Here is a 26,552-nt window from a genome sequence, read left to right as displayed (position 1 = left end):
CATGTGGTATTTAGTCATCTGATGAAAATACAGAATAGCATTGGTGGTCTTGGTGCCTAAGTGCCAAGTGTGCAGTGTCACTCCTATGGGGCTATTTTCTCTGGGGTAGATTGACTCCTAGCCCAGAAGCACAGACAGCTCTTCTGTTGTCTTAATGATAATATCTTACTGGTAGCAAGTGTTTGATACTAGTTAAACTTAGGTGGGAATTGTGAGATTGTGGGATTTTTAGAGCACTTTGTGGAAATGTGGGGTTGGCTGTGTATGTATGGCTCCGATGTGTAGATATGCCAGCAGTTAGTATTACACATGGTTGTGCAAAGACAACAGGGTGTTTGAGAACCTTAGGGGAATGCAGGGAATAAAGCATGCCAGCAGTAGTGCATATGGGGGTCTTGACCTGAGAAAAGGGTGAGCTGCACATGGATTTGCAGGTTTGGTGTATATAATGAGGATGCAGTATGTTGTGACTATAAAGTAACTGGAAGATAAAGAAGTTGAGATGTATGCTGTGTATGTGTTGGGTAGATCATTGTACTGTTGAGTCAAAAGAGAGTGTATGCCTGTAAACTGGGGTGATGAGGTGAGGTTAGAGTGCAGAGCAGTTTGAAGGTGTGTGGGTGAAACTCGGAGGTGGTGAGCCACACCGAGCTGTGCAGGGCTGTGCCTGGCAGGAGCAGGATTGCTCTGCAGAGCAGTGTGCTGCATGCAGGGAGCTCTGGCTGCTGCGTTGGATTGCGCAACTGTGGAAGGATACCAAGAAGAGAGTACCGTGTGGGGACTTCGTAAAGCGCACTGTGAGGGCTGTGTGCAGGGTGCGGGACAGGGCTGCAGTGCAGGGCAGCTGTAACGGGCTCAGCGCAGCAGTGTGGGGCGACCGTGCCGGACACCGCCGCAGTGCGAGCGGCTGTGCAGCACAGGCTGCCTGGGGGTGTCGGGGAGGGCTCCGCGGGGGTGTGCAGGGTACCGGGGTAGGTGTGTCAAGCGCTGGAGAAGGGGCGGGCAACGCTGAGCCGTGGCGGAGGAGAAGGCAGCGGCGCTGGGCAGGGTCAGCGGCAGGAGCGCGGCTCTGTAGCGGCTGGTCGGGTCGGTGGGGCCGTGCAGAGCCGAGCCCCTGCGGTGGGACCATGCCGTCCTACACGGTCACGGTGGCCACGGGCAGCCAGTGGTTCGCGGGCACCGATGACTACGTGTACCTGAGCCTAGAGGGCACGGAGGGCTGCAGCGAAAGGCATCTCCTGGACAAACCCTTCTACAACGACTTCGAGCGCGGCGCGGTGAGTGCAGCCGGGCAGGTCCCTGTGTGTCCCCCGTTGCCCCCCGGTCCCCCCCCGGCGGGGACCGAGGGGCTTCACTGCGTACGAGCCGTCGCGCATCTCCTTTAGAGGGGCCTCGGGCCGTCCCCGCAAAGCCGGGATGCCCAAGGAAGTTGTGAATGCTCCATCCCTGGCAGTGTTCAAGGCCAGGCTGGACAGAGCCTTGGGCAGCATGGTTTAGTGGGAAGTGCCCCTGCCCATAGCAAGGGGGTTGAAACTAGATGAGATTAAGGTCCTTTCCAACACAAACTATTCTATGGTTCTATGATTCTGCAGCACCTCATGCCCCAAGGGATGGACTGACTGCTTCAGGGTTGTGCTTTTTGAAGCTCTCGTCCCTGTGTGCCTGTGCTCCGGAGCGGGACACTGGGACCAAGGTGCCAGCTGCCATCCCTGGCCACCAATCATGAACATCCCTGCAACCCGGGAGTTAGCCCTGGCTATAGTCAGTCAGCCATGGGGAGAGAGGGGGCCCTTTGGTACTGGCTTACACTATGGGCTTTCAGGTTTTCTCATACTTTCCTTACAAATACTAAGAAAAAGTGTTTCCTTCTTGTTTATAGGTGTTGTTTAGGGTCAGTAGTTACTGGTAGAGCCCTGATATCTCTAAGGAATTAACCAAAGAGCTCCCAGTGGGAACTGCAACACTTGCCAAGGGAAGTATGCAGGGCAACTTCAATGAAAGCTGGAAAACAGAATGAACATGCAAGTGCGGGAAAGAAGTTGGAAGCGGGCTATCATGGAATAGTTAGGGTTGGAAAGGACCTTATGCTATTCTTTCTAACCTTGATTTCTGGTGTGTGTTGTGCCCTGTCCTAGGCTATCCATCTGTAATTTTTTAATACTCTGAGCACTGGTTCTGAATCTCATTAATTTGCTTATTTTCCACTGTGGAGATAATAGGCTCAGGCCAATTTTTCACCTCACAAAATGTGTATTTCATTTGGAAACCTAACTCACAGTTTCTAAAAGATCTGGTGAGATTTAAGCAACCTTGGAAGTTTTAACGAAGCATTCAGAAGTCACTTTGGAAATGAGACCTATCACTGCATGTACAAGTGAGACTTCATTGTCATGATGCTGCTTTGCTTTTAGGTGTGTTGGGTTTCTTTTAACCATCGGGTTCACAGCCTAAATTAGGTATCCGGCCTCTTCTGCACTAGACACTGCAGCTATGGTTAACAGAAGCCAGTGTTCTGAGTAAGTGTTGATGACATGTGTAGATATGGTCTCAGTAGTTTATAGCCAGTATACTGAGGAGATGCTCTAGCAAATTCAGGTGTGAGGAATTAGCAGCTGCTGCTGTTGAAGTTACTTTCCTTCATTAGTTTAGAAACTTGTTATCTGAATCACTGAAATGGACATCCAGTTATTCTTCTCTCTTATTGGTGAACAGTCACATATTTTAAGCTTAACGTTAGCAAGACTGACTGAAGAACACCTCAGATTGTCCTGCAAGCTTACGGTTCAGGTGATCTCCTATGAGGGCTGAGTCCTGCCCAGCTGGGGAGATAAGCACCAGCATCTCCAATGACCAGGCAGTTTGCTTTTATCCCTGGACTACAGAAGAGAGTTTCACTGTCTTTAAGCAATGACTGTGATGGAGAGTCCAGTACTCTGAACATCCTGTTGTACTGAGGTCCTGCCACAGGGAGAAAATTCCATGATGTGAGCATTAAGTATACATTCAGCAGAAACTCTTTAACTGCTGTGGGTCCAGGTCCAGCAGGAGCAGGGGTACCTGCGAGTGTCAGACCCTGCTTAGTGAAGAAGCAATGAATGGAAGTTTGTGGCTGTTAGTAGCACTACAGCATAAGATGCAAGCACCTAAAAGGAGTACTTGTACCTCCTTGGGAAGGTAGCTTTATGTGCCATACCAATCACTTGATGGCAACAGGTTTTCATGAGGACTTGAGCTAAAAAATAATGTAGTACATTTCTCCTATCCAGACAGTGTCTTTGGTCACCTTATTCTCCCTCTGTATGCAACTAGCTCTGCAATTGGAAACAAGTGAGAAGATGGAACATGGAATGCAAAGCAGATCTGATCCAGATGCAGTTTCTAATTTGCTTCTGTAGGTTATTGCATTAGTCTTTACAAGTTTAAATTCCCTTTATAGTGATGAACACAAGTGGGTAATAATTCACATAGTTTTGCAGATTCATTTGGCCTGTGTCTCTGCAAGGCAGCTAATACCAGCTCCTGACTGCCAAATGCAACAAAGATCATGGTGAAATTGAAAGAGTGAATTCATTTTGTGTTGTAATTGCATACAGAGGGGCACAAGCAGGATGTGGCTGAGTTTGAGGTACATGGTATGACAGTCTGTGATGAGAGACTCTTCTGCAAAGTGTCATCTGGTCCTGGAAAGATGTATGAAATTGCAGAAGTACTGACTCAGAGTGAAACCTGAGCCTGGCAAATGGTTTATTGACACTGTTTTTGTTGAGAAAACTGGGAGCTGCAGGGCAATGAATATGAAATGTAAAGGGTTTAGGTGCTGCCTATTTCTGGAAAGAAGATTTGAAGAATGAGAAACAATCTGAGCATGTTATCTACATTTTCTAGCCATCTTCCAAAATTATTTGTGCCGATTGGCAAGAGAGAAGTCAAGAATATTGGACATGAGGTGATAGGCAAAGATGAGGATGGTGTTGGAAACCAGCATTGCGGGAGAGCGAAATCTCCATTCACTTAGCCACACTGACACAAGTCACTGACTGTCAGTGTTGTGACTCAAGGCACTATTACTGTGATTTCTGAGAAAAGCTACTCAGCATTTTTCAATCTCCACAGCTGGTTTGAAATCATGAATCACCAAAGGATTCACGGTGATGAATCCTTTGTTGCTAACTCTTCAATTCTTGTTGAAGAGTCAGCAACATAAACTTTAAAAAACTGTTTAAAATTCATATATTTATTGGCTCTGGAGAAATAACTGTTTCTCTTCTGCTATTGAAATGCAAGGAAAAGTGACAAGCATAATTTTAAAATGTTGATTGAAAGCTCTGTGATTTTTAGCTCTCAGCTCTCAGACAGACAGATGCTGTCATCCCAAGCTTGCCAGGGACCAACACGCTATTTGTGAAGCATTTTGTTGCCACCTGCTGTATACGGGTGTGCTATTGACATAAACACTGCAAATTTTTATGTAAGGCATGATGGGCTTCCTTTTTAAAAGAAACAGTTCAATGTCTTTTGCTTTAATAGGCATGAAGAGAATATAACTCAGGCTAAGATTAGTCTGGTAAATTTCAGCAAAGAAAAATAAGCACTGTCTATGCCCATTTTAAATATTTGTGCTTAAAATTGAATTAGGCTGTGTATTAGAAGAAATTCCAGTATCCTTGTTAGTATGAAACAGCCTCATATAAGTTTCAGTGTAGCACTCCTGCAATCTCTCCTCGTGAGAGGGAGGGATGCTCCAGACCCCTGATCATCTTTGTGGCCTCTGCTGGACCCTCTCCTGTAGCTCCCTGTCTGTCTTGTACTGAGCAGCCCAGAACTGGACACATTACTCCAGATGTGATCTCACCATGGTCAAGTAGTGGGGGGGATCACCTCCCTTGACCTGCTGGCCACCCTCCTCCTGATGCTCCCCAGAATACTGGGGCAAGGGCACAGTGCCAGCTTACAGTCAAATTGTCATCTACCAGTACTCCCAGGTCCTTCTTAGCAGAACTGATCTCCAGTGGGTCAGCCCCGAATCTGTACTGGTATTTGGGGTTATTTCTGCCCAGGTGCAGTACTCTACACTAGCCGTTGTTGATAATGTGGGTGACTTCATTTAAAATGTGACAGGAAGGGATGCCAAGGGATCCTTCTTATGTGTGTTCTTCCAATCATGTGGGTGAAAATTTCTATGAATCTTTCACTTGTAACAGTTGAAATAATAAGTGCCATCTGACAACATTTAAAATTACTTCCTCTTCTTTTATTTCTTTTTTTTTTTTTTTCCCTGTGCCTTCTCCTGTCTGGAATTTAATCTTTCTTAGCTTTTCAGTTTTGATCCTTACATGACTTAGCGTTTTCCTAGCAAGTAAGACAGTAACAGCGGGCATATATCAAATACCTGGGAAAGGATAAAAGGTGCTTCTGAAAAGACCAAGTAGAGTGTGGTGTCTAAGTCAGGCACCAAATAACAAAGCTCACCCAGGCAGGTGAGTGTCTAAAGGCACTGCGGCATGTTGATGCTGTACTGCATACCATTGATATCAGAAGCTCATTGGTTTTTAATATTGTTGACTGTGTTGAGAAAAAACACAAGAGAATGAAGTTTCTACTTGTGACCACATGAAGCTTAGCAGGATCGTCTGAGCAGAGCAGGCTCTGGCTACTTCTCACATGGTTGCCATAGACAATTCAGCTTTGTTATGAGGAGCACTTGGCTACTGAGGTTTTCTCTGAGCTGTTTACACTCTTGGAAAGTGAGAGTCAATTCCTGTTCTCCTAAATTGCTTAGCACCACATGGTGTCTTACTAGTCATATTTGAAATGATTACTTATTTCTACATATGCTGGCATTACTTATTAGTGCACATGCCACCAGAACTGCCATTTGATGGGTTGAATGCAAAAATGTTTCTCTGGTTTTGAAGTGTTTTGTAAGTTAGAATCATAGAACAGTTAGGGTTGGAAAGGACCTTAAGATCATCTAGTTCCAACCCCCCTGCCATGGGCAGGGACACCTCACACTAAACCATGTCACCCAGGGCTCTGTCCAACCTGTCATTGAACACTGCCAAGGATGGAGCATTCCCAAGTTCCCTGGGCAACCCATGCCAGTGCCTCACCACCCTAACAGTAAAGAACTTCTTCCTTATATCCAATCTAAACTTCCCCTGTTAAAGTTTTAACCCATTACCCCTTGTCCTATCACTACAGTCCCTAATGGAGAGTCCATCCCCAGCATCCCTATAGGCCCCTTTCAAGTACTGGAAGACTGCTATGAGGTCTCCACGCAGCCTTCTCTTCTCCAGGCTGAACAGCCCCAACTCCCTCAGCCTGTCTTCATACGGGAGGTGCTCTAGTCCCCTGATCATCCTCCTGGCTCTCCTCTGGACTTGTTCCAACAGTTCCATGTCCTTTTTATGTTGAAGACACCAGAACTGCACACAATACTCCAGGTGAGGTCTCACGAGAGTAGAGGAAAGGGGCAGGATCACCTCCTTTGACCTGCTGGTCACGCTCCTCTTGATGCAGCCCAGGATATGGTTGGCTTTCTGGGCTGCGGGTGCAGCTGTAGGACCTTGCACTTGGCAGGGTTGAACTTCATAAGGTTGGCACCAGCCCACCTCACAAGCGTGTCAAGGTCCCTCTGGATGGCATCCCTTCCCTCCAGCGTATCAACCAGACCACACAGCTTGGTGTCATTAGCAAACTTGCTGAGGGCGCACTCAATCCCACTGTCCATGTCAGCGACAAAGATGTTGAACAAGACTGGTCTCAACACCGATCCCTGAGGGACACCACTTGTTACTGGTCTCTAGCCAGACACTGAGCCATCGACCACAACTCTTTGTGTGCGGCCATCCAGCCAGTTCTTTATCCGCCGAGTGGTCCATCTATCAAACTGATGTCTCTCCAATGTAGAGACAAAGAAGTCACATGGGACAGTGTCAAACGCTTTGCACAAGTCCAGGTAGATGACATCAACTGCTCTACCCTGTCCATCAGTTCCATAGCCCCATCATAGAAGGCCACCAAATTGATCAGGCAGGATTTCCCCTTAGTGAAGCCATGCTGGCTGTCACCAAGCACCTTGTTGTTTTTGATGTGCCTTCCAGGAGAATGTGCTCCAAGATTTTGCCAGGCACAGAGGTGAGACTGACTGGTCTGTAATCCCCTGAGTCATCCATTTTCCCCTTCTTGAAAATGGAGGTTATATTTCCCTTTTTCCAGTCATCGGGAACTTCACCTGACTGCCATGATTTTTCAAATATGATGGCCAGTGGCTTAGGAACTTCATTCACCAGCTCCTTCAGGACCTGCTGATGGATTTCATCAGGTCCCATGGACTTGTGTATGTTCATGTTCTCCAGATGGTCTCGAACCAGATCCTCTCCTACAGTAAGCCCAAGGTCTTCATTTTCCCAGTCCCTGCATCTGCCTTCCAAGACTTGGGTGGTGTGGTCAGAGCCTTTGCCAGTGAAGACTGAGGCAAAGAAGTCATTCAGAACTTCAGCCTTCTCCAAATCCAGGGTAGCCAGTTCTCCTGATAGCTTCTGGAAGGGGCCTATGTTGTCCCTAGTCTGTCTTTTATTCGCTATGTACCTATAGAATCCCTTCCTGTTATCCTTAACATCCCTAGCCAAGTTTAATTCTAACTGGACCTTCGCCTTCCTAACCTGGTCCCTAGCTTCCCGGACATCCCTGTATTGTTCCCAGGCTGCCTGTCCTTGCTTCCACTTTTTATAAGACTTTTTTTTCCTTTCAGTTTTCCTCAGCAGCTCCTTATCCATCCAAGGAGCTCTCCTGGCCTTCCTGCCGCACTTCCTTCTCGTTGTGTCGTAACACTCCTGAGCTTGTAGCAGGTGATCACAGAATCACAGAATCCCAAGGGTTGGAAGGGACCTCAAAAGATCATCTAGTCCAACCCCCCCGCAAGAGCAGGGTAACCTACAGTACATCACACAGGAACTTGTCCAGGCGGGCCTTGAATATCTCCAGTGTAGGAGAGTCCACAACCCCCCTGGGCAACCTGTTCCAGTGCTCTGTCACTCTTACAGTAAAGAAGTTCTTCCTGATGTTAACGTGGAACTTCCTATGCTCCAGTTTACACCCATTGCCCCTTGTCCTATCACTGGATATCACTGAAAAAAGCCTAGCTCCATCATCCTGACACCTACCCTTTACATATTTGTAAACATTGATGAGGTCACCCCTCAGTCTCCTCTTCTCCAAGCTAAAGAGACCCAGCTCCCTCAGCCTCTCCTCATAAGGGAGATGTTCCACTCCCTTAATCATCTTTGTGGCTCTGCGCTGGACTCCTTCAAGCAATTCCCTGTCCTTCTTGAATATCAACCAAGAGTCTTGGGCCCCCCTGCCCTCTAGGGCTATATCCCATGGAACCTTACTAAGCAGGTTCCTGAAGAGGCCAAAGTCTGCTCTGTTGAAGTCCAGGGCAGTGAGCTTGCTACACGCTCTTCTCACAGTCCTGAGAATCTCAAATTCGACCATCTCGTGATTGCTGCATCCATGGCTGCCCTGCAGCATCACATTTCCAGTGAGGCCTTCCCTGTTGGTGAGCATGAGGTCAAGCATGGCATTTCTCCTTGTCAGCTTCTCTATCACTTGCAAAAGGAAGTTGTCTTCCACACAATCGAGGAACTTTCTGGATTGCTTGTGCCGGGCCATACCGTCATTCCAACAGATGTCAGGGTGGTTGAAGCCCCCCACGAGAGCAAAGGCCTGTGAGCGTGAGGATGTTCCTATCTGTCTATAGAGTGCTTCATCCACAGAGTCCTCTTGATCAGGCGGTCTGTAACAGATCCCCACAGTAATGTCTCCCATGGCTGTTTCGCCTTTAACCCTGACCCACAAACTCTCTGTTGACTGCTCACCTGTCCCCAGACAGAGTTCATACTATCCAGGCTATCCCTAACATAAATAGCAACTCCCCCTTCTTTTCTGCCAGGCCTGTCTTTTGTAAAGAGCCTGTAACGTTCCATTCCAACACTCCAGTCATAGGAGCTGTCCCACCATGTTTCTGTGATGCCTATTATATCATACCCACGTAGACATACACACATCTCTAATTCCTCGTTTGTTCCCCATGCTACTGGTGTTTGTATAGAGGCATCTGAGCCGAGCTCCAAATGAAGCCAGCTCGTTGGTTGGGGTGGCTTGAATATATGTACATTGCTCTGAGCATTTATTATAGGTGTTGGCGACTGACTGGGAGTGTTGGAATGGAATGATGCCCCCCTCCCCTAACACAGCTAGGTTAAAGCCTCCTTGACCAGTCTGGCAAGCCTCCTATCAAAGCCGCTCTTCCCCTTCATTGTCAGACCAGCTCTACCAGCCCCCAGTAGACCTGGCCTAGTAAATTGAGTCCCGTGTTCAAGATACCCAAATGCCTGACTATGTCACCACCCTTCTAAACATTTATTAACCTGGCCAATCCTTCTAACCTTTTTAAGGTCCTCCCCTGTATCCTGGAGAATTGATGAAAAGACAAACTGTGCTCCAGAGCCCCTAACCACCTCTCCCAGGGCTCTGTAGTCCTTTTTTATGTTCTCCATGCTACTGCCATCTATATCAGTTATATAAGTTCTTGGTTGTTCTTTTATGCTTCTTTCTGTTGCATCGAAGTCCAATAATAGGTCGTCCTTTTTTTCACCTACCAGAAGCTGGAAAGTTCTGCTGTACCCATGCCATATCAGGAAAAGTCAAGTATGGTTGTGTAGTGCTGGATGTGCTTTCTGCATGTGCAATGGGTCATTGACTGTATTCTGGTCTGTAGGTTGACTCCTATGATGTGACTGTGGAAGAAGACCTTGGAGAAATTCAGCTAATAAAAATTGAGAAACGGAAATACTGGTGCCAAGATGACTGGTACCTCAGGTATATCACTGTAAAAATGCCAATGGGTGACTATCTGGAGTTCCCGTGTTACCGCTGGATTACAGATGAAAAAGAGGTTGTCCTTCGAGATGGAAGAGGTGAGAGACATAAGAAACCTTATTTCCTGCAGAACATCCAGAGTATTTCCACCTCTCCTTTTCCTTTCCCTTTCCCCATATACCTCCTAATCTTGTTTCTCACATGGAGACCCACTGCCAGCCCACTTTTGCATTCTAGGGAATGTGCTTCCCCTGCTGACTAGGACTGCTTTCAAGCAGGTTGCTGGTCTGGGCACTGGCAGTTGAGGTGGATATATTGGGAAGTACATGCAAAGAGTGGTGGTGGTAGGAACTAAATGTTTACCTTCCCATTAAGCTTTTGACTACTGGCTGTGGAATTTTGCATTTGAAGTCTTTTGTGTTCAAATCACAACTATGTGTCAGCTTATTTTTGGTCTCCAGACAGGCTTTCAATTTTTCATAATTTGACTTACAAGAACTGCAACGCTGCCATGGAACGCAGCTTTGCATGGCTTTCAGGTATGGTAAGGTAAAGAACAAAAGTAAGTGAAATCCTCTTGGTAACTTGAACACAGCCAGCTGGAAACCATTAGCCGTATGTTATCAGTTGTATTACCTCTGATATTTTCAACTCCGAACTCCAAACAGCTATTTCCATGAACATCCTCCTGGCTTTAGCTTCCTTCCCATTTGTGTATGTAAATTGAGTCACGTACCTTGCACTCTCTCTGATCACTAAGGAAGCCTGTGTTACTTAAGGGTACAGTGAATACATTGTCAGAAGAGCAAACTGCCTTTCTTTCTGTTCTCATGATGAGAAGACATGATTATTACTCCAGGCTGACAGAGGAGAGCACAGCTCATAGAGAGTGGATAGGTGTTTCATGGAGCTGTCTTATAGCAGGGAAGATGAGCTGAAACAATTTGATAATTCCTCTTATTGATGAAAATTCATTTAGATACTGAAATGTAAAATTAATTCCCATGATCCTGTTCAGACTATTTAACACTAGATATGCACAGCAAGTGTCTACACTAGGAATCCAGTTTTTTTTTATACAGTTGAAACAGGTGTTCCTCGCTTGAGCTAATTGCTCCTTGTAGGCACCAAGTTAGCAGCTTATTTCCTTCCACAGGTTCTCTAGGGACCTGTGCTTCTACTCAAAGTACTAAATTGTGTAAGCATTTTGCACAGAAACTTTGTAAAGGTATAGATCAGCAGTTGGAAGTTTTGGAAACTTTGCTCTCCTCCTCAAGACATAGGCAGTGATAGGCAGAGGGATCTCATAACCCCGTCTCTTTCCTTTCCCGTTCCACAGCAAAGCTCCCCCGTGATGACAAGACTCAGATTCTCAAGCAGCACAGACGCAAAGAGCTTGAGACTCGTCAAAAGATGTATCGGTGAGTTTGCCACAGCTCCTCAGAAGGTCTAGGGCCTGTTCTAATCAGGTCAGAGTATGTCCAGATTGTCATACTGCTCTAATTACTGGTCTGCTGGATGAGAGACAGTGTAAATTACTATGTTGGCCCTGTATGGTTTTTACTTAGATGGAATTCACTGTAAGTGATGATCGTTGTGGTGCAAGTGGCATTATGAAAGACATGAATCCTAGATAAGTTTATCTGGAAGGCTTAAGTGGGAATTCAGTGGTACAGTCTCTGTTGGGTGCTCTGGCGCACAGTTGTGCTTTCAAGGAGGATTTGAAGGCAAGTTTCATTTCCCTGTTACAAGCACTACTCCAGTTTTGGAACATGTTCTGAACATGTCAGCTTTTACTGGAGGTTTTTGACTGCTACGGCAAGCTAGTTTTAGTTGTTTCCTACACTGGGGTGCAGTGGAAGATCTGGCCCTGTTTGAGTGACTGAAATGTGCTGTCAGAATGCAGTTATGATATCTGTCTTTATATAGTCATAGGTATTTTTTCCTACTAAAAGTCACAATGGGAAAATGCTCCTTTTTCAGTGGGTAGCTCCAGAGCCCATTAACCATTTCCTTTTCCTACAGACACTCTTTAATCTCTGTTAAAATAACAAAAGTTTTTTTAACTTGCATCTCCCTATCACGAGACTAAGGATTAGAAGGAGAGAGGGTCCATTCGTAACTGATGGACTGAGGCTTAGTGTGTGCAGTGTTGATATCATTTGACTAAGAAAAGATCTTGCTTACAGATTATGAGAAATAGAGAAGAGGAAAATATAGTTTAGAGTTATAGCGCAACATTTTGTTTATGTATGCAAAAAGGAACATTGTACATTTGTAATTCTAGGGAAATAACTAGTTACAATTCAAATGCATAACTGAGAGCAAACAGTGCAGTCTGTGCATGGCAGGCAATTTGGAAATACTTCTGAAACAGTATTTTTCAGAAATCACCTTCTTTTGTTTTGAAGTGAAAATAGGGCACAGTGCAAGAACATACATGGCAGAGAATGTCTGGCATGATCGTTAGGAGGTAAGGCTCTTCTGAGAAGCTGAATCAAGACTATCTTCTTGATAGAGTTGCCTTTTGGAGAACTGAAATGCATGTCTGAGTACTTTTAGCTGCTGTATCACAGTTCTGCAAAAAGGTAGCCCCAAGAACAAGTGTGAATTGGGCAGCTGTCTCTGTCTCCTCCCTGTACATTTGAAGCTACTGCAAATTTCAACCAAACATGACAAGTGTTTGGAAATATCACAGATACTAAGTCATTTCAAGTTTTGTGAAGGTAGGTGGCCAGATAGAATCCTTCCATTGTGCTTCAGCATTCAGTAGAGTACTGGTAGGTATTGACGTGGTCTAAGTCACTAGATTTGGCTCAAATGTGTCTGCCACAAATTTATTTTCTAGAAGTGTGTCACAGAAGCAATGGAGGTAAAGGAATGACACAGTTCTCATGCTGGTAAGGTTATTTGGTTAGTCCAACCTCTCCTGTTTTCTCAGCTGGAAAGAATGGCATCCAGGCTTTCCCCTGAGCATTGATGCCACTTCTCACAGTGATCTGCCTCGTGACATCCAGTTTGACAATGAAAAGGGAATTGACTTCATTCTGAACTACTCCAAAGCGTAAGTGTTTGTGAAACTTTGCGTGTTTCGTAAAATCTTTCTGGGGGCAAGGTAAGGATCTGATCACCTTTTAGGTGTCACTGAAATATCAAAATGGGGTTCTTTTCTCTCAGATGATTCTGCAGTCTGAGTAAGAAAGTAAGAAAGAATTGAAAGAATTTTTAATTTAAAAACCCAAACAACATTATTTTAAGCATTTTCTGGCCTGAGAGTCCCCTTCTGAGCTGTCTTGTGCCCAGGTCACACCATGTTATCTCAGACATCCCACCAAACTATCATATGTATGTGACTTACACTATCTAGCAAACAGAAACCCTCACCCTGGATTCTGTTCTGAAGTTCATCTGTGATTCGGACACCTAGTATCAATCCAGAAAGTCCTGCCTAGTGGTTAACCTCCCTTTGATCCTTGTATGATCTTTCTGTGTCCCTGTCAGGTGTGAAGAGGCCTCTGGGGAGGTCATCTCCTGTTCCAGGCTTGACAGTTGTCTGAGTTTTACTTCATAACATGCCTCCAGGCACCTCTTAAGATTGGCTGCCATCTGTGGCAGCAGAAACAGTTCATTCTGTACTACTCTATTCTTTCTGAACTGATGCTAATAATGACTTTAGCACTCTCAGCTGATGCTAACTTCTGACGATGTGTAAAACACTAGTTTTTCTGACTGTAATTTTTACATGACATAGGTCTTAAAGCACCGCTATTGTAGGCTGCTGAGAACAACTCTAGAATGGAATTTAGTAAATGGGTGTTTGAGATGCATTTCAGGCTTGGGTGTAATGATATAACCAGTAAGTTTAATTCTATAGGGTGACCAATCTCACATTCCACCACTGAAAAGATTGTTGTGTGTAGGTATGTAAAAGGGGGGAAAAGAATGGAGAAGAATATTGAGGAAGCTGGAAATTATTTTTGGTATCTGGTGGGTTTTTTTTCAGAGGTGTTTTGTTTTATTTTTAGGATGGAGAATCTTTATATCAACCGCTTCATGCACATGTTCCAGTCCTCCTGGAGTGATTTTGCAGATTTTGAGAGGATCTTTGTCAGAATCAGCAACACAATCTCTGGTGTGTTTATCAGCATTTGCTCATGTTTCCATCATAGAATTACTAATTAGTTATCTTGTATATATCTGATTAGATTAGCAAGTGGCTTACCCACACCTCTGGTCTCCTATGGTTTTTCATAAACAAACTCTAATTTCAGGCTTCTGATCACAGCAGCAGCCTGCAAGAGCAAAAAGTAAAGATCTGGGAGTTGCTGAGTGGCATTGTCAATCCTGAGCCATACTGGAGTTCAGCCCAGCTGGGCATCATAGTCCCTTTTGACTTTTAGAAATGTATTTTCAGAAATGCGCAATCCCGTAGGACAAGGTTTCATAAGTATTTTGCATCTAAACCTAGAACGGCTTAGTGGAAGAGCTTTTCAGAGTATATTAGCTGTTCAGGCATTTTTTAAAGTTTGATAATGTATGTCCCACTTCAGCCATCTAAATACATGGAAAATCTCAAAAAAGGCACATTTGGAAATGTTCTCTGCTAAAGTCAAGTACAAGGGTGACTCCTCCTGCCTCTTACATAGACCAGATCAAATCCCAGCCATGTGCTCAGTCCTGGTTGCACTGCTGCTAACAGTCTCGGCTTCTCAACACTGTCCAGTGGCTCCAGCCACTGCTTTCCCTTCTCATGTTGCTCTGTATTTCCCTTCTCCTGACTTTTTTGGATTGATCCCTCTGTACTGCATACCCTGAGATCTGAAGAGTGAGGATTTTAAAATATCATGGAAGACCTGAGATGGTGGTCTTCAAACAGAGAGAGTATTTTTTATAGGCCTGGAATATTTTGCTCCTTATCACTTTTGTACACTGAGAGACAAATTATTATCATTATAATCCTCCTTAAAGTGAAAAACAAAGTTTATATTGTCCATTGAAGTGATTTTTCTTAAAATTCTATGGCACCTCTTCAATCTTTTTCTTGCTGCATTCTTTAGTCAACATTGCAGTGCAGTATAAGAAAAGGTGGGAGGAAAGGGGGAATTTTGCGATGCAGTAGGATATTGATGTAACACAGATCCTGATGCTGCAGGCTGGTTTTTCCTTTAGAATATGTGATGCAGCACTGGAAGGAAGATTTTATGTTTGGCTACCAGTTTCTGAATGGATGCAATCCTGTGCTGATCCAGAGATGCACAGAGATACCCAAGAAGTTGCCTGTGACTATGGATATGGTAGAATGCAGTCTGGAGAGGAACCTAACCCTGGAGGAGGAAGTAAAGGTACGGCTCTAAGTCGGGTGGCTGTGGTGATTACGAGATGGTGGAGTTCAAGATCCTCAGGGCAGCAAGAGGGCACGCAGCAAAATCATTGCTCTGGACTTCAAGAGAGCTCTCTATTGGACTCAGTAGTCCCAAGTCAGGTGGTTTGCCTAAAGGTGCTTGCTGTCTCAATGGCATCATCCCTGACTCTTCATGAGCTCAATGATCTTTAAGGTCCCTTCCAAGTCAAACCATTCTACGATTCTATGAGCAAGGGTGGGCCAGTGGCCACTCATAACCACAGGGTACAAGCCAGCCTCTGATCAAAAGTTCCTGATCTTTGTTCTGACCCTTGTTGCTTACACTCTGTTAAAACATATCATGCTTCTTTTTTCCCCTCCCCAGCAAGGAAACATTTTCATTGTGGACTATGAGCTGCTGGATGGTGTGGATGCCAATAAAACAGACCCATGCACAATGCAGTACTTGGCTGCACCCATCTGTCTGCTGTATAAGAATCTGGAGAATAAAATTGTACCCATTGCAATCCAGGTGGGTTTGTTGTCAGGGTAAAGGGACACATTGTCACACTGCTTATTGTCTCATCTTAAACATGAATGACTTGGAGTTTTGTGTTCTTCTTACATCTTTCAGCTTGGTCAAAAGCCTGGGCCAGACAATCCCATATTCCTTCCTTCAGATGCCACATATGACTGGCTGCTAGCTAAAATCTGGGTTCGTTCTTCTGATTTCCACATCCACCAGACAGTGACCCATCTCTTACGGACACACTTAGTCTCAGAGGTGTTCAGCATAGCTATGTTCCGGCAGCTGCCTGCTGTACATCCGCTCTTCAAGGTTGGTTCTTGCATGAATGGATGTATGTGGGTCAGCGTGGTTATCACATTAGTTTGACAAACCAAAAGGAAGTCCTAGTGATAGCTCATCTGAGATAGTTTGGTTGGCTGCCTGGCAAGTCAATGTGCAGCTAAGCCACCAGGACTTCCAGGACTTCAGACTTTACACATGGTTGCTGTTGAGTTCAGAGAATTTGATTTCTTGACTTCCAGGACTTCAGACTTTACACATGGTTGCTGTTGAGTTCAGAGAATTTGATTTCTTTTATTATTTGTACCATTTCACAGCTCTTGGTGCCACACATGCGCTTCACGATAGCCATCAATACCAAAGCCCGAGAGCAGCTTATCTGTGAATGTGGTCTTTTTGACAAGGTAAGTAATCCCTTTTGTGAATCTTCATTATTCTTCATTGTTCCATATGTGTTTTTGTCCTTTAATCATCACATATTGCCTTATTTCTTGACTTTTCTACTGAAGGGCAAACATAACTAGTATCACCTGAGAAACTGGCACACAGAACTGGTGCCTTGCTGTTCTAAATATGTTATCCTTTACCTCTTCTCTAAGTAGCCAATTCAGAACTGGCCAATGTCAGTAGTGAGTCAGCGTCTCACTCATAGCTGATGTGGCTTTGGGTATGAGTATAGGAGTGCAAGGTAATATAATATGCACGTACATCCCTGCACATGTATGCACACAGTTAAGTCCCCAGTTTTTTTTTAAGTACTCATCAGTTACTCATGTCAGGGCAGGATGGTGAGCAAAAGAATTTGTGATTGCAAGAGGAAATTTGTATCAGAGAAAAATGTAGAGACAAGATAGATTTTTAAGTGTACAATTTTACTGCCCACAGCATGTAGAGCCAGCCTTTCTTCTTGAATTGCCATAAAAAGCAGATCTGCAGATCTGCTAGGATTAAAACTCAGCTTTGTCTGAGTCTGTGAAGCATAGTCATATATCATGGGCTCTGGTGTAGCTCATACGTCAGATATGAACATCTAAATCTGCCTGCACTGGTCTTTAACATGTACCCAGCTCTTCCTCCTTTGGCTACCCTGAAAATGGCATGCTGCATCTAGGAACCGCAGCAGGTTGGCACACAGCAGTCTCTGTCACAACATAATAGGAAATGGGAAGTTTGGGGAGGTTTCAGAAGTCCTTCCAAAGAGGCAACCTGTGTTCCAGAACAACTCTGTCCCTCTTACACCAGACCAAAAATAGCTTTCATGCTCCATAGTTTTTCACCCAAGGAGAAAAGAGAGGTTCAAACCAGGCACCTTCCTTGTCTTCTGTATTCCACTGCTGACTATGGAGACCTGGCAGACACTCCCATCCCTTTGGACAGAAGTGTAATGTCTGTACCCCATGCATATGGGATGAGTGTATCAATAAGACCTGCCAGAGGGGATCCTGGAGTTCCTGGATTTGTTGGTTCCAATGTAGATGAACAACCAGCTGGAGGACGGTAAGTGTAAGCTGACTACTGCTACAACACTAGCATCATACAGAATCACAGAATACGATAGAAGAGCAACATTTAGGAGCTTTTGTGCAGTGATTATCCAAAAAGTTTTGCCGTGCTGTTTGTTATGGACAGGCTGTGTTTTCCAAATGTAATATATATTGAAACCCTGGGCAATCCTCATTAGTAACCACCCAGCAGGATTGATCTCCTGGCTTAAATTCCAGGGTGGCTAATGGTAGCCTGCATCCCTAAACACTCTCTCCTAGACCACTCTGAAGCAGTAGTGAGTGGTTTAGCAAAAGCCCTGTTCTAACACACTGCTGGCTGCCTTTCTACACATATGTACTGGTTCTGGAGTGTAGGGCTGGCAAAAAAGTGCTTTGGGTTAAATACTTTGATGTTTCTGTACCTTATTACTGTATTCCATTATGAGCAGGTGCCGTACCTATGGAGAAAATGCGACTATTTAGAGTGATTCATGGGAGAGGTGTGAAATCTCTGAATTCAGCATGCACAGATGCAGTAGATCTCTCCAGTTCGGTACTCGTTTGTGTGGAGATGTGTTGTTCTCCTAAAACAATAGATTCATCAACATTTTCAATACTATCTCCTACAAATCTGGAAAGCAAGTCATGGCACAAAGTGGACATAATCTCCTACTGTTCCTGTCCTGCCATTCTTCCTGCAGGCAAATGCTACTGGTGGAGGAGGACATGTACAAATGGTGCAGAAAGCAATGAAGGATCTGACTTACAGCTCCCTCTGCTTCCCTGAGGAGATCAAAGCTAAAGGGATGGACAGCAAAGAGGATATCCCCTACTACTATTACCGGGATGATGGCATTAAAGTGTGGGAGGCTGTAAAGAGGTAAGAGACCATAGTTCTAGAAATGGCTAATAAAGTCACTATCGCAGAGACACCACTTCATTTTTGTGGTCTCTGCTCACTTTGCTCTTCACCACAGCTGTGTGAAAGGCGCCTGGGCTGTTTAGTCACATGGTGCCTTTTGCATCCAGCATATCTCATCTGAGAAAAAGTTATAGTCAAGCACACCCTTGAAAGACTCTGAATTCTGGCTGTCATTTTTTAGCCTTATTTTCTTGCATTCTGTATTTCAGAAGACCCTTTAAAGAATGTACTCTTCGATGGGATTTCACAGAGTTTAGTGAGTTGGAATTTAGCCCTGCAAAGGGAATTTAGTTAGCTGCTTTTTTTTTTTTTTTTTTTTTTGATATGCACAAACTAAGAGAGAACCCATCTCCCTGACTCAGCCACATGAGCTCGTCAAGAGTCTTGTGGAGTGGAAATGTAAACTTGCCTTGCATGAGAGTTGTGTCATGAAACTCAAAAATTAGGCCTCAACTGATTTGAGCAAAACCTTTCTTAAAATGCCTTAAATTACAAGGCCCATATTTTGTCAGGAAGGGCAGCTTCCTGAATCAGGAGACATACTGCAAGGCTGCTCGAGCACACAGACATGGCTGCTTTTCAGATATGAAACACTCTTCTGATGAAGTAACTTCTTTACCCGGCATTGTTTCACATGTAGTAGATGGTCTAGATTTAAGAAACCTGATAAAGTTGTCTCTGTAGAAACAATGAGGTTCATACGGCAAATTTTTAAACCCCTTCTCTAACACTCATCTTCTTATTTCTGATCTAACTGCAGAGAGACATATTCCAACCCAAAGATATTCCAACCCAAGAGGCTTATCAGCACTTCATATACTAATTTATATTTGCATGGAAGGGGTTCTAAAATGCTGCCATTGTGTAAGAGAAGGATTACCTTCTGCATGCATTTGGCACAGGTCCCAGATTGTGGAGGCAGAGCTCATGCAGGGCAGCTTTATATCTGTATGTTGCAGGATTTTTCTTTTCCTTTGGCTTCCTCTGGAAGCCAAAATTAGTTAAACTCTTGGTGTTTATGCAGTTGTCTGCCCCAGTAACAACTTTTAACTTAGTTGACTAATAGAAGCCACATTGACAGATTTGTAAAAGTCTCTGAATTGCAACACATTTATAGCTTACTAGGGGAGAAATCTGTATTGGATGACAATTCTTAATCCTATCCGTCATCTTCCACAGTCAAATGTTTCATCCTATGGGTTGTCAAAACATTTAGCAAGAAATTATAAGTACCTGAAGAGTTAACAGAGTATCTCAGCAGACCAGTTAATATCTCAGTTAACCAGCCACTCAGTCATGAAATTTAAATTTTTAGGAAACCTGCTTTCAGAACTATTTGTTATCTTAATGTTTTAAGAGCCTTTCTGAGGTAAGTTAGCCTGGGAAGCTTTTATAGAAAGAGGAATTTTGAGAAGAGGAAATGAATAGGAAAGAGATGTCTGCTGTATGCAGTGGGTGTAGGAGGAAGCTCTAGACCTGTTCTTCCCCAAGAGAACTTTCCTGGGCCAACCCCACTTTGGAATTTTGCGAAAAGGGTGGGCTGTAGGAAGGGATCAGCTATTTGAATGGTGTTCAGGAGCAGCTTTGGAATATCACACAAACAGAGGGTAGTGCTACTATTACAGTTTGGGAACCCCTGTTGATATACCAAAGGGAGTCTGTATCAAGTGAAGAAAAGGATGTAGATGCAATAACAGAGGTCCAAGCAGGAGTAAAGCCTCAAACAAGACAACAAAGTGCACAGGACTGTTCAGGGGATGCAGTGCGGTCCAGCATCTTTTTGTTGGGGAAGAAAGTAATGCTGCACTCAGAATTGAATCAGAGTTGCCTCTGTGCATCCACACTGCTTGTGGGAAGGAGGTAGGAGGGTGTTGAGACCTGCTTTTGCCCTTCGCTCTTTCGCTGTGCAGCATCTGCCTCCTCTGAAAGATTGATAGGTCTTCAGAGAATGGCATGCTTGCTTTCTCCTTTTTCTTCTGTTTTGTTCATTTGTTCTGTTCATTTGTTCTGGTGTCCGCAGTTTTGTAGAGGATGTCATTCACATCTACTATGAGAGCGATGAGGTGGTATGCGAGGATGTGGAGCTCCAGGCCTTCGTCAAAGATATTTACGTCTATGGGATGAGAGGTGTGAAGTCCTCAGGTAAGATATGATGGCCCAGCCAGGTCTCCAGCTTTTAGAGTGCCTGCTGACAGCAGTGCTGCATGCACAGTATGCCTTGAACTGTTGGAGACCCTATTCCCTCTTTGCCCAAAGATGCTCGGTTTTATGGATGAGACCCTGGATCAGGCCCTTCATAAGGAGATAGCTTCTTTCTTTGCCACAGATTCTCATAATGAGCTGCAGCAACTCATGTAATCTGTTTGTACACTGGGGATTGGTCCTTTGGTCTTGTCTGCCCATGCTTTAAGCATTAGGGGAGGGTCCGTCTGTATGTGCTGTTGGAACCACCAGGCAAACTGATAGAAATCACAAGGAGCAGCAAAACCCCCCTGAATCCTCTCCTTCAAGCCTTGCACCAAATAGGAACAAGTAAGAATCTTCCCAGGAGTATCTTGCTGCACTTTGCATTTGTTCATCATCTGTGTCATCATCGAGCTGTTCTGCTCTGTTCAAGAGAAGATACTCATAATTCTCTCCAATATATATTTTCCTTTGCTCTTTCTCATCTCATTGCCTCTTGCCTTTTGCAAACCATTACTTGGCTGTGAGAGCTCTCACCCATAGCATGGTTCTGTTCTACCACCTGAGTTAACACTCTCCTGCCTTTCCCTAAATACGTTTTTTTATTCCACTCACATTTTGTCCAATCAGATTTTCAGGAACCTATATAGGTGCATGGGGATTCTTCATACTTCCTAACTGACTTAAATCTGGAAACACCTGTTGGCCAGTGACCTGGGGTGGATGGTTTTGTCATCACATGTACAAATGTTTGTGTGTGGGACCTCCAGGCAAAACTATGATGTTTCCTCTCATTACCAGCATGCACTGGTATATAAGAGCCTCCTGTGCTATACCTACCTGGCCAAGCAAAGGATTGGAGAACATTTTCTTGCTGTAAATTTTGTTTGTCTAGTTATCTCTTAGGAAAATTGTAGAAATGGCCTTGTAGTAGGAACTTCATATTTGACCTAAGCATCTTGGTATGGGACAAGGACTGAGCCTTTCCAGGGCTACAGCCAGGGTGGGATGCTTTAAAGCACAACTGGTGGCAGATCTACCACTAGAGGTGGGAAACCTGACAGGCATGCAGCATCCCTGTCTGCAATGCTGCCACCCCAAGGGCTGCGGCTGAGAGCAGTGGGACTTGGCTGGGTATATAAAGACTTGAAGGAGGGTAAATGGGGGAAAGGCTGTTGCACCTAGGGCTCTCCCTCCCATCTCCATTCCTGCCCTAGGAGGGCTGCTCTGACTAGGAGCATGCCAAGCCCCTTTAAAGATTAGCACAGTGTGCTTATGATAGTAGTACACAGGATGGAATGGTGGCTGGCCAGAGCTACCATGTGCCTCTTTCCCCTCTCAGGTTGAGTTCACATCTGCACCAGGTTGGTGGTGGGGATGTGAAGTAGCTGGCACAGGCAGCTTGAGCAGGGGCAGCTCACCCCAAGGTGCTGACAGGTCCTTGTGCATCCTGGAACTTGTAGTCACATTAGGCTGGGACAGGGAGTACAGCACAGGACCGTGATGTGGTGGGCACAGGAGAGATAAAGGCCCGGGGGCACTTTCATAGCAAAATATTTCCCTAGTCCCTGATGTCTTGGGTTCCTATTCCCTTCTTTATAGCTCTGTTTGATTATTCCTTTTCAAAGACAGCTTTATGCAACAATTTCTGTTCCTCATTCTGTTGTCTCTCTTTCAGAAGTTCTCATTTCCTCACTTCCTGCTTGAGCAAATAAGCTCTCCCTGCACTCTTCCTCACAGTGCACTTGATTGCTGAGCCTCGGATCTTTATAAATAGAAGCACATGATCATTTGCTCCGTGGCATGAATCTTCCCTGCTTGCACTGCAGACTGAAGAAAAAGGGAACATCTGAGGCCCCTGCTCTGTGGACAATCTGGGTTCCTTGCTGCAGGGTAGGTAGGGTGTGAGGACAGGGATACAGTATTTTTCAAAGGTATAATTATATTTTGCCTTTCCCTTAAGTAATACCATATATTTTGCAAATAGTGGTGATGCCTCACAAGCCTATATTAGGTAAGGCAGGATCGCTCTGTTTTTATGGCTGGACACCCAAGATATGAAGAGGTTGAGCAGCTCTTGTTATACCACACAGCAAGATTCAGAAAGACAATGTGCTGCTCTCAGTGACTGCTGCACAATCATCTAATTTATGCCTTTTGAGTAGCTGATTACTACTGGGTAGCTGGGTTACTTAAGCTTTTCTTCTCCCTCCTTTAGGATTTCCTAAAATGATCAGGACACGAGAGAAACTAGCAGAATATCTCACAGTGATAATATTCACCACATCGGCCCAGCATGCAGCTGTGAATTTTGGTCAGGTAGGAATTTCTGGAAGCCTGTTCTTTCTGGGCTGGGGGGTCCATCTACCAGAGCAAGGTCTGAGATACCTTTTTTAGTAGATGTAAAGACATTACATTACTCTGGTCAAAATAACTGCAGAGCCATCTGCAAATCCACATGAAGCCTGTGGAAATGGAAGATGAGAAGGGCATTTTGAGTCCTAAACACGCATCAAAGTTAAAATTCAGGAGTTCTAACTTGTATGTTTTGGTTTCAATGATTTTATAATGGGGAACAATTTTTTTAAACATTTAAATGGGTTGCTAAGATGCCTTTCAGAAATGATGAAGAGTTCAGGTGAGAAAAGGCTGAGGGTAGGAGGAGATGGTTGTGCAATGGAGAGAACAGACTGAGTACCATGTAAGTATGGCACGCAGCTGAAAACCAGACTTTCCCTCAGGCAGGACAGGGAATATGTATGAATGTAATTAAAAAGTGCTTGGAAAAGAAAGAATTATGGTAAATGCAACATCTCAGATGGCAGCAAAACTCAGTGTCATATCTGAGGCAAAATAAGACATCACCATCCCACAGCACTCAACTGAGTTCCCAGCCTGGTGCTCATGCATGCCATATTTCATGATGCACCAGTATCCTTTGCCTCTCTCACTGCCTGACCACAGTACTGTAGGCACGTTCTCAGAGCAAATTTTGCAGGAAAAAGCAACTGGAGGAAAGGATGTTTTGTCAATTACAGGCTTTTTATTAGAGAAAGCCTCAGATTAACAAGACCTTTGTTTAATAAAATAGCTAAGTCCTTAACCTGGCTGGTGAATCTGGACTGTGTGGCACATGCCTGTGGTTAGCAGAATAGCTACTCCCATTTAGACAACCCAGCTCTCTCCTTTTTGAGATCCTGAGCAAGACAGTAGAAACTTCCTTGTTTCCTTCAGTCCTTCTCTAGACCATCTCTCTGTCCTTTAGTCTTCTGTTTCTCTTTCAGCCTACTCTTTCTAAGAGGCTCATATTACAGAAGCAAACTCCCTGGTGCCAAGACTCCTGATTTTCTTTGCAGTGTTCCAAAATCCCAACCACTGTATCTTCTCACTGTGCTCTTTTGCAGTATGACTGGTGTTCCTGGATTCCCAATGCCCCACCAACAATGCGCTGCCCTCCTCCAACAGAAAAGGGGACGGTCACCATTGAGCAAATTGTGGAGAGTCTGCCAGACAGGGGACGTTCTTGTTGGCATCTTGGAGCTGTGTGGGCCTTGAGCCAATTCCAGGACAGTGAAGTAAGTCAACTTAACTGGTCTAGGTTGTGGAGATATAGGTGAGATCATGGGGGCCATGGCACTCATGGACTCATGATATTGTAGTGCTGCTTTGTGCTTGACCATGTTTGCCTTTCTGTGGAGATGTGCCAGTTTGTCCTTGTTCTGCTAGGTACAAACCAGCTCTGAGCGAGAAGTTGTACTTTTACTCTGAGGCTGTGTTTCAGCCAAAATGAATGTTTCTGAACTCAAGCACAACGTTGCTGAGTAAGGATGCTGTTGTGGGAGGAAGAGGGCTGCAGAGGCACAAAGGTTTTCTCCACTCCTTGCCCCAGCAGTGCTGGTGAAGAAGGTACAGCACCACTGTGTCCCCTTGCCCTGTCCCTTTAGAAAGTTTGCCCCCATGTCACATGCACTACAGCTGTGACTCGTGTCTGGCTGTTGTGGAGTGCAAACAAAACAAGCCTAATGGAGGCTTTGCAAGCATGATAAAATGAGGTTGTAGGTCCTTGGTTGTCTCACCCAAGGGCTTTGGATGTGTTTCCATCCTTAAATGGAAGATGATGGGCAGAAAGTACTCCAAATGAAGTCTTCCTTCAAGAAGAAAGCAGATTTCAGCTGAGAAGCTCGTAGAATAGGGAGTATCATGGAAAATAGTTACTACCTAAAGCAGGTAATATGCCAATATGCATATTGGCAATGTGGTATTCAGGGCACCCTGAGGGTCTGAGGTGACTAAAGCAACTGTCAGGTTGAAGTCTGAAGGACAGTTTGAAGTTAGCAGAAACTTCCACTGTCACTAAAAGAAACAGTAGTCTTCCATTTTCATCTGTGGCTGTTCATTCCACCCCCCAGCCCCCCACCCCACCTCCCCGCCCCGGCCATGCTGTCCTTTTCTGTAGCAGCACAATGGTTTGAGTGGCTATGCAGAGATCTGGCTTAGGAAGCTGATCTGGCTGACCATTAGCCTGAATAAAAATAGCAGGTGAGCTCCCTACAGGTGGAGGAGGTGCCACATAGACATGAACCAGTCTACAGAAAGATGCAGGGATGGAAAATAGCAGCCAGAGGTGGAGGGAGGATGGCACAGCATTTTTCTTTGGCAGTGCCAAATGTAGGCTAACTTAAATATTGGTAGGACTATTTTAATAGTAGCATGCGTAGGGCTCTGGGTGTTGCTCTGCTGGATGGCATAACATTGAAACAGAGTAGCCTTTCCTTTCTCAAAGCATGATTTCTTGGTTGTTTTTCAATTAGCTGTTTCTAGGCATGTACCCAGATGAACACTTTGTGGAGAAGCCGGTGAAAGAAGCTATGGTAAAATTCCGCAAGAATCTGGATGAGATTGTCAACGCCATCGCTGAGCGCAACAAGAAAAAAAAGCTTCCTTATTACTACCTTTCCCCAGATCGCATTCCCAACAGTGTTGCTGTTTGAGCAGATACTCAGGAGAGTTTGGAGGCATGTAAAGCTAATGACGCTTTCCTGCTACATATGCTTCTTTTCAATGAACTCTCAGAAACGGATGAAGAGACCCAGCCCCTCCATTAGAGCTGATCCATCATCTGTTTGGACTTTCAAAACAAATTTGATTATGACTGATCTTGCAGGCAAAGTCTAGTTGACAACCTTCTAGGTCAAATTTGTTGCAACTTTATTTTTCCAGGATTTATTAGTTAATTTTAGCATCAGTATTCATGTTTCTGCTAGCTTTCCCTCGCCTGGACAAAACAATATAATCACAGATTCACTTATTCAATGAAAATAATATCATAAGCAATATGAGAGTTGCATCTTTAAAATCCTTCTAATTTTTAATATATGACACTGGTAATATTTGAAAATATAATCTTTAAAGTTTATGTATTGTTTTTAATCTGATTAAAACAAATGTTAAATATTTTCACTGCAACTGTGTATTTCCTAATCAGGATGAAGATAGAAGCAGGACATTTTCTTAGCATAGCTGGTGGGGTTTTATCACTTTCTTACAGAGTTCCTCTGAAATGAGGCAGCCTAATTCATATGAGAAGAAAAATTTGCCTCTATAATAAACCTATACATTTTCTACATAAATCTAGGAAGGTTTGTTTCAGCCTCTGCCAGCAGAGTTCGATGTCTTTCATGTGTACAGGCAAATGTTTTGCTTAGCACAATGCCAGAAAGACCTAGCAGTACTTATGCTAGATTTCTGTTTCATTGCTGAGGCTGCTGGGTTTCATGGATAGCTTCTTCCAGTTTGTGGTGGATAAAGAGGCTACTTTGTATAAAGATAAAAGATGTGGAGAAGGGTTAATTTGCAACCCCTAAGAGGAATATTTATATTTGGGCAGTTGAGTATAATTGGCATGTTCCACCTGAGGAAAAAAAAAATTAG

General features: G+C 44.4%; 1 protein-coding gene across 1 annotated transcript; it reads left to right on the top strand.

Moving 5' to 3' along the window:
* Positions 1-981: 981 nt before the first annotated feature.
* On the top strand, positions 982-26,075 carry ALOX5 (arachidonate 5-lipoxygenase). Its single transcript, XM_065671807.1, has 14 exons — positions 982-1,277; positions 9,782-9,980; positions 11,222-11,303; positions 12,824-12,946; positions 13,908-14,014; positions 15,052-15,224; positions 15,609-15,755; positions 15,858-16,061; positions 16,349-16,435; positions 18,217-18,395; positions 20,458-20,579; positions 22,840-22,940; positions 24,026-24,196; positions 25,433-26,075. The coding sequence occupies exons 1-14, from the start codon at positions 1,128-1,130 to the stop codon at positions 25,610-25,612; spliced, it is 2,025 nt and encodes a 674-aa protein (XP_065527879.1). The 5' UTR covers positions 982-1,127; the 3' UTR covers positions 25,613-26,075.
* Positions 26,076-26,552: the final 477 nt, after the last annotated feature.

This window comes from Lathamus discolor, chromosome 3 (assembly GCF_037157495.1).
Source record: "Lathamus discolor isolate bLatDis1 chromosome 3, bLatDis1.hap1, whole genome shotgun sequence".
Taxonomy (NCBI): domain Eukaryota; kingdom Metazoa; phylum Chordata; class Aves; order Psittaciformes; family Psittacidae; genus Lathamus; species Lathamus discolor.
Note: the sequence above shows the minus strand (reverse complement) of the source record. Positions and strands in the feature narration are given on the sequence as shown.

What these genes read in the sequence shown, in the direction of transcription:
- ALOX5 (XM_065671807.1), top strand. Translation starts at nt 1,128, where the DNA reads ATGCCGTCCTACACGGTCACGGTGGCCACGGGCAGCCAGTGGTTCGCG. An exon ending in TTGTACCCATTGCAATCCAG is followed by an intron (nt 15,756 to 15,857) that starts GTGGGTTTGTTG and finishes TACATCTTTCAG; the next exon opens with CTTGGTCAAAAGCCTGGGCC. An exon ending in GAGAGGTGTGAAGTCCTCAG is followed by an intron (nt 20,580 to 22,839) that starts GTAAGATATGAT and finishes TCCCTCCTTTAG; the next exon opens with GATTTCCTAAAATGATCAGG.